The 7,985-nt window shown below is 41.9% G+C and overlaps 1 protein-coding gene across 1 annotated transcript; it reads left to right on the top strand.

Annotated features, from left to right (window-relative positions):
• The first annotated feature begins 919 nt into the window (after positions 1–919).
• On the top strand, positions 920–2,506 carry LOC138661495 (carbohydrate sulfotransferase 4-like). The gene is made up of 2 exons (XM_069746215.1): positions 920–982; positions 1,151–2,506. Exon 2 carries the CDS (start codon positions 1,236–1,238, stop codon positions 2,412–2,414), a length of 1,179 nt encoding a protein of 392 aa, XP_069602316.1. The 5' UTR covers positions 920–982; positions 1,151–1,235; the 3' UTR covers positions 2,415–2,506.
• The last annotated feature ends 5,479 nt before the right edge of the window (positions 2,507–7,985 follow it).

The following is a 7,985-nucleotide window of genomic DNA, read 5'->3' as shown; positions in this document are numbered from 1 at the left end:
GCGGTGCTACTATTAACATTTTTACGAAAAGTGATTGTCAAAAATCAAAAATTTACATTTTCTTTAAAATGAGAAATTTTTTTTGCTATTTTTGCTGTATTCAGGTTTAATATGTTTTTTACCCATCGTCATGTCACCATACGGGAGAGTGATTATATCCTTTGTTATTTATTGTCAAAAGCTGTGACTAATAATTGTTTATTCAGTTCCTTATTGCTTCATCTGCCAGAAGCCATTTAACAGGCAGGACAAAGGGAAATAAATCCCTTTTATTGTACAGTAATCTACGTTTATATCCTGGTTTGTAGCCATTAAGTCCTGTGTAGACAAAACGACATCGTTCTAATTGTTACAGCTTCTAATTACACCAAAAATATATTTTAAATATATTTTAAAAAAATAGTATGGAATTCGCATATGTATTATAATAGTTGATGGCATAGAATGTTTTGGAGGGATAAACTTTAGCGTGTTTTTTTTTACATACAACTTTTTGATCACTTTTTAATCCATAATTTTACTAGGCAAAAACCCATTAGGAGGTAACGTTCCTGCATCCTTCACACGTACATTACGGCCATTGGAGGACAAACCCGTAGAGTCAAATTCTCCTTTTATTTTTTATAGAAAAAATACATAACACGAATCCCTTCAATACCTTTTTACATTGTGACACTATATAATAATAATGATAATAATTAATAATTTATAATAATAAAAATTGAACAATAATTTTGCCCGGTGAAGTCCAAAAGCATAAACCATGATGGAATCTTATCCCCTGACTCATTTTTTCAAGGAACAAGCATGAAAAAAAAAGTAGGTTCGTAGAAAATAACAGGTGATAAGAGCTGTAGTGTGACGTAACAGCAGGTTTTATGGACTATTCTGCTATCTCTCTTGTTAATGAAAAACTGCAGTCCTCATTTATGGTCCGGACAGTTTAGACATTATGCAGCTGCCTTCGAAAAGTCTCCAAAAGGTACGGGCATGAATCTTCGTAGAAAGTTACTAACTGCAGAATTCTGATTCTAAATTTCTAATTTTAGTTAATATTTTGGGGATTTTAGTTACTAAATCTTTGTTTTTGTGTTTTTTTTCCCCAAATGTTTAAATCTTGTCTTCTTCTCCATTTGTTCCTCCTATTCAGTGATTTCTTTGTAAATGAATTCCCGGGAGACGTTTCTTCAGCTTCTCAGGCCTCGTTTCTTTCAGTCCTCCTTTCTCCTCTTTCCATGATCCCAAGAATCTCCCACGTGATGAATCTACGCTTTCATTTTGTGATTTTATTACTTTTTATGTCTTGTTCACTCTTGAGCATTTCACAATTCCTCTTTAGCAAATCCTCTTGTACTTCTTCCTTCTCTTCTTCCGAAGCAAAGCCCGTCCACGTCCTCATTATTTCTTCTTGGAGATCCGGTTCTTCGCTCCTTGGACAGATCTTCAACCACCACGAGAATGTCTTCTACCTTTTCGAGCCTGGTCATGCTGTGTGGATGAAGTTTCGAGACGAAAGTTCAGAGCTTCTTCATTATGCAGTGAGGGATCTCCTCCATTCTTTCTTCACATGTGATTTCTCCCCCCTCCAACATTACCTTCCAAAAGGAGGAAAATACATTTCGGAGATTGGGTTCTTTGCAGAAAGTCGAGCTCTTTGCACCCCACCAGCTTGCACTGCCTATATCCCATCTGAAGGCTATAACAGGCAAAACTGTTTTCTCCGATGTGTGAACTCTTCTATGGATAAAATGTTGAATGTCTGTCAAATGTATTCTCATGTGGTGATGAAAACAGTTAGGATCCTGGATCTTTCCATCCTTCTTCCACTTTTGCGGGACCCCAATCTAAATCTAAGGATTATTCATCTAGTGAGGGACCCTCGAGCAGTTGCCTTATCAAGGAAAAGCTTTGTCCTTAACATCGAGAACCGGATTTTACTTAAAAATGAAGTCGTTTCTAAGAACAGGAATACTACAATAAGCAAAGTCATGGCAAAGATTTGTAAAGCTCAGGCTGATATTAATTTGCTGGCCAGAACCTCCAAGTTCTTGAACGATCGCTATATGGTCATCCGTCATGAGGATCTGGCCAGATACCCGGTTGAAAGCATGAGACAAATGTTTGATTTTGCTGAACTTCGGATAACTAAAGACATGGAACAATGGATGCATAACATCACTCATGAAGAGATTCGAGGAACTGAACGATTCATGCCCTTCTCTAGAGTGTCCTCAAAGGTTATCGAGAAATGGAGGACTGCTGCTGATTTCAATTTTGTCCACCAAGTTCAACTAATGTGTAAGGGATCTATGAGAGTGTTTGGTTATTTACCTGTAAGAACCAAGGAAGACCAGAAAAATTTAGATCTGGACGTATTAAAGAAGGATTGGTCGTCGACAAAATTTACCAAGTAAAAAATAAATACTGAAAAATTAATGAAAGAACGTTTATATTATTATAAAAAATGCCCTGTATAAGTAAAATATATTTATATGATGTTAACATAGCATCAATGAGTTTCTTGCTCTTGTGACTGCTCGTTTTATGCCCGAAGAACCTTTCTTTAATGAAGTTGTCATTAGCTTACCATAAGATGATTCCTGCTGTAGTCGATCATTTACAGACAGAATGGCCTAAGGTCAAATTCCTCCCAGCAACTCAGCCAAATGAGCAGGTGAAATGTAGAAAAATGGCAGCCAGACACTTATCTCTGGGAGATTTTGGACAATACTTGTAAATATGGTATAAAATTTGCCATCTATAGAACATGGCCTTTTCAATTTTTTCATCAAACAGTCCACGTATGTTTCACATTGTATTTTGTTTTAGTAATTGCTTCTATTTTGTGTTTTGTGTCAGTTTAGAGATCAATGTAATTATAACTTACTAGATGGCGGCCCGATTCTAAAGAATCGGGAGTCTAGAATCCATATATACTTTATTTATTCAAATGTAAGAATAATACAATTAATAAATAATAGTAAGAAAGAACAAAAAATGGCTGCACTCACCAGCTCTTGACAATTCTTGTTATTTAAGGTTGGTAAATAGTATTATCATTTTTTTGACGAAATTCGGCAGGAGCTTGAAGAGCAACGTCACTGGGCCCGCCTCCACGCAGTAGAAACTTGCTGTGAGGTAAAAATTCAAAAATCACACCAAAATGGCGGGCGGAGTGTGTCACAGTACGGCACGTTTCTGATTGGTCGCTCGCAGCAGGCGGCAACCAATCAGACACTGGACACTGTTGACGTCACTTATCTCCGGACATTAGCTCCGGACATTAGCTCCGGACAGGAAGTTGGCACAAATTGCAGGAAGTAGTATTCTAGGCAATTATATATTAGATTAGATGGTGGCCCGATTCTAACGCATCGGGTATTCTAGAATATGCATGTGCACGTAGTTTATTGCCCATCCACGTAGTATATTGCCCAGCTACGTAGTATATTGCCCAGTGATGTAGTATATTGCCCAGTGACGTAGTATATTGCCCAGCCACGTAGTATATTGCCCAGCTACGTAGTATATTGCCCAGTGATGTAGTATATTGCTTAGTGACGTAGTATACAGCACAGAACCACGTAATATATTGCCCAGCGACGTAGTATATTGCCCAGTGATGTAGTTTACAGCACACAACCACGTAGTATATAGCCCAGCAACGTAGTATACAGCGCAGAGGCACGTAGTATATTGCACAGCGACGTAGTATATTTCCCAGCGAAGTAGTATACAGCACAGAGCCATGTAGTATATTGCCCAGCTACGTATTATATTGGCCAGTCACGTAGTATATTGCCCAGCTACGTAGTATATTGCCCAGCCAGGTTTGTCACAGGTTAAAAAAAAAAAAAACATATACTCACCTTTCCGAGGGAGCCCTTGTAGTCCACGGCAGCTTCCGGTCCCAGGGTTGGTATGAGCGCAGGACCTGTGATGACGTCGCGGTCACATGACCGTGACGTCATGGCAGTTCCTTCTGCCACCTGAACCTGCAACGAAAGATGGCGGCCAGCGCGAGCTACAACGGAGGGTGAGTATAGCAGTTTTTTTAAAAATTATTTTTAACATTACATTTTTTTACTATTGATGCCGCATAGGCAGCGTCAATAGTAAAAAGTTGGGGGACACAGGGTTAATAGCGGCGGTAACGGAGTGCGTTACCTGCGGCATAACGCGGTACATTACCGCCGGCATTAACCCTGTGTTAGCGGTGACCGGAGGGGAGTGTGCGGGCGACAGGCACTGACTGCGGGGAGTAAGGAGCGGCCATTTTCTTCCGCACTGTGGCTGTTGCTGATTGGTCGCGGCAGCCATGACAGGCAGCTGGCGAGACCAATCAGCGAATGAATAACCGTGACAGAAAGAAAGAAGGACAGAAAGACGAAAGTGACCCTTAGACAATTATATAGTAGATTAGTGTCTATGGGGGAGAGGGAAAAGTTGGAGCTTGACACGCTGAGACATATATCTTAAACCATTGCAAATGAATATAGCTGGTGGGTGCTGTACCTGCTGGTGATTTCAGCCAAAGTGAGGTAGAAGGAGGGGTGTTTCCAGCGCATCCATCCAGTTTAAATAGAAAAAAAATTTATTGGGACATTTTAACCCCTTAGGCTACGTTCACATTTGCGTTGATGGGCGCAGTGTCGTCAACGCATGCTAACGCATGCGTCATGCGCCCCTATCTTTAACATGCGCCGGTATGCGTTGTATTGCGTTTTACGATGCATGCGTCATATTGACGCACAGACAGGGTGCAGAGGACGCTATAGCGTTTTCCCTGCGCCGAAATTCCTGCTCTGTACGATCTTGTGACAATGCATGCGTCACAAAACGCTGCATTGTGTACATGCGTTGTTGGTTGTGTCGCCAACGCTGCGCCCAACAACGCAAATGTGAACGTAGCCTTACTGACATCGGATGGAGTAGTATGTCCGATGGCAGAACCCCCGCTTTGATGCAGGCTCCGGAGGTTAGCCCGCATCCAAGCCAGGGCATGTCAGCTGTTTTGAACAGCTGACATGTGCCAGCAATAGGTGCGGGTGGAATGGTGATCCACCCGCACCTGTTAACTAATTAAATGCCGCTGTCAAACTCTGACAGTGGCATTTAACTAGCGCTTTCGGCCATCGGGCCGGAAATACGCACACCGCTGACCCCCGTAACGTGATCGGGGGTCATCGATTCATCAGCATAACAACCAGAGGACTCATTGAGACCTCTGTGGTTGTTGATGCCAGATGACTATGAGCACCACCCTGTGGTCGGCGCTCATAACAATGCAGTAATTCTGCTACATAGAGGCGATCTGAGCATCACCTCTATGTAGCAGAGCCGATCAAGCTATGGCAGCTTCTAACCTCCCATGGAGGCTATTGAAGCATGCCAAAAGTTAAAGAAAAATGTTTTTAAAAATATTAAAAAAAAGGAAACAAAATTAAAAGTTCAGATCGCCTCCCTTTTGCCCCATTCAAAATAATACAATAAAAACAAAATCAAACATAGACATTATTTGGTATCGCCAAGTTCAGAATCGCCCGACCTATCAATAAAAAAAGGAGTAACCTAATAGCTAAATGGCATAGCGAGAAAAAAAATCGGAAAGCTAGAATTACTTTTTTGGTCACTGTGACATTGCATTAAAATGCAATAACAGGCGATCAAAGGAACGTATCTGCACAAAAGTGGTATTATTAAAAACATCAGCTCGGCACGCAAAAATAATCCCTCACCCAACCCCAGATCACGAAAAATGGGGACGCTATGGATATCGGAAGATTACGCAACTTTTTTTTTTTAGCAAACTTTGGAATTTTTTTTACCACTTAGGCTACTTTCACACTAGCGTTAACTGCAAACCGTCACAAAAACGTCTTTTTGCCAAAAAAACGGATGCGTCAAAAAAGTGCAAAATGTATGCAACGCATACAGCATTTCGACGGATCCGTCTATTTGGGGATGTCTGGCCAATTAGCTAAAAAAATCCTGTTTCTGAGCATGCTCAGTAGAAAAAAACGTATTGCAGCGCTGCATTGCGTCGTACGACGTGTCTCGACGCATCCGTCGCTCATAGACTTTCATTGTAGCCAAAGACGCATGCCGATGGATGCGCCGAGACACGTTTTTTTGTCGGAGGCAAAAAACGTTGCAATCTACGTTTTTCCAGACGACGTGTCGCCTAATTTCGACGCATCCGTCGAAAGACGCATACCGACGTATGCAAATCCGTCGCAATGCGTCGCCAATACAAGTCTATGGGGAAAAAACGCATCCAGCAAAATATTTTGCTGGATGCGTTTTTTCTGCAAAACGACGCATTTTAACGTATTGCAGTTAACGCTAGTGTGAAAGTAGCCTTAGATAAAAAAGAACTTAGACATGTTTGGTGTCTATGAACTCGTAATGACCTGGAGAATCATAACAGCAGGTCAGTTTTAGCATTTAGTAAACCTGGCAGTCGCTAATTGTTTCTTCCAGTCACCACCCCTTGGTGACTGATTAACCCTGTCTATGCTGAAAAATGAGACATTTAATAAATCTCCCTTGTGCACAGAAAAAAAATGTTTTGTGGCTCCAGAATAACCTGAATTATTACTGTTTATGTTATGCCGGTTTCACACGTCCTGATATTTCCAGTACCGGAAAACACAGTACCGGAGATATCTGTGTCTGTGTGTGTACTACATGCCGCACACGTGTGCCAACCGTGTGCCGCCGGTGTGCCGCATCAGTACCACACGGACGGCCGCCGGGGAAGAAGCGCTACAGTAAGCGCTGTTCCCCTGCATGTGGTGCTGAAGCCCGCTGTCATCCTTTCTCCCCTGCTCGGCCGCCGAGCAAGGGAGAATGAATAAAAGAAAAAAACGACGTAGGGTCCCCCTATATTTTTAAACCAACCTGGCAAAACTCACAGGTGCGGGCTGCTATTATCAGGCTGCTAAGGGGCCATGGATATGGGCCCCCCAGCCTAAAAACCGCAGCCCACATCTGCACAGTAAAGGCGCATCTATTAGATCTGGAACTTTGCCTGATTCTTCCCACTTACCCTGTAGCGGGGTTAATGTCACCTTGCTATTGTAAGGTGACATTAAGCAGGCTTAGTAAAGGAGAGGTGTCAATAAGACACATCTCCATTACTATTCCTATAGTTGTTAAAGGGTTAATAAAACACCACACAGTAAGAAAAAAAATCTTTTAATGAAATGAAACAATAATAACAGTTTTGCTGCCGGCAGAGCAGGGGAGAAAGGATGACAGCCGCATTCAGCACCACACGCAGGGGAACAGCGGCTTACAGTAGCGCTTCTTCCCCAGCGGTCGTCCGTGCACACGGAGGACAGTGTACACTGTTCTCCGTGTGCACGTGTGTGGCACATTTTGCTGCCTGTGTGTCCGTGTAAAAATGGACATGTCTGCGTGTTTTGCACATGGGCACACGGTCTGTGAAAACACGCTGACATGTGCATAGACCCATTCATTTGAAGGCACTGATGTGTGAAACCGGCCTTAGCTATGTGCTCTGAAATTCTTCTCTTCATTTTCCTTGTGGTATAACCTATATAGCAAATGTTACATGCCTGGCATTCTGTGCAATATATAACGTGATTCGAATCACAATTAATAAATGATTTTATTTTATAAATGGTATTGTGATTGGATGAAAAAGCAGTTCTCTTATTGTCTGCAAATCTGCAGACACTACATCTGCTGCCAGAACATTTGTTTTTTTTTACTGATATCCATGATGTGGGAGTTGTGACCTGAGGCACCATGCTGGGAGACAGTATATTTCCCAGTGTTCAGCCTCTCCAGGCCACTACTCCGCATCCATTTTGAGGAATTGCATTCCTGTGTATCAGGAATAGCATTTAAATTTGTGTTGGCAGAATATAGTAAATCAGCTCGTGGGATTTTTGAAGAGTGCGTGTTTTATTTTGGCTTTTTTGTGTCCACCATCAAGCAGCCTATTGCTAATGGCA

This window comes from Ranitomeya imitator, chromosome 2 (assembly GCF_032444005.1).
Source record: "Ranitomeya imitator isolate aRanImi1 chromosome 2, aRanImi1.pri, whole genome shotgun sequence".
In the NCBI taxonomy this organism is placed as follows: domain Eukaryota; kingdom Metazoa; phylum Chordata; class Amphibia; order Anura; family Dendrobatidae; genus Ranitomeya; species Ranitomeya imitator.
The sequence above is the reverse complement of the archived record's forward strand: the minus strand, read 5'-3'. Positions and strand labels throughout refer to the sequence as shown.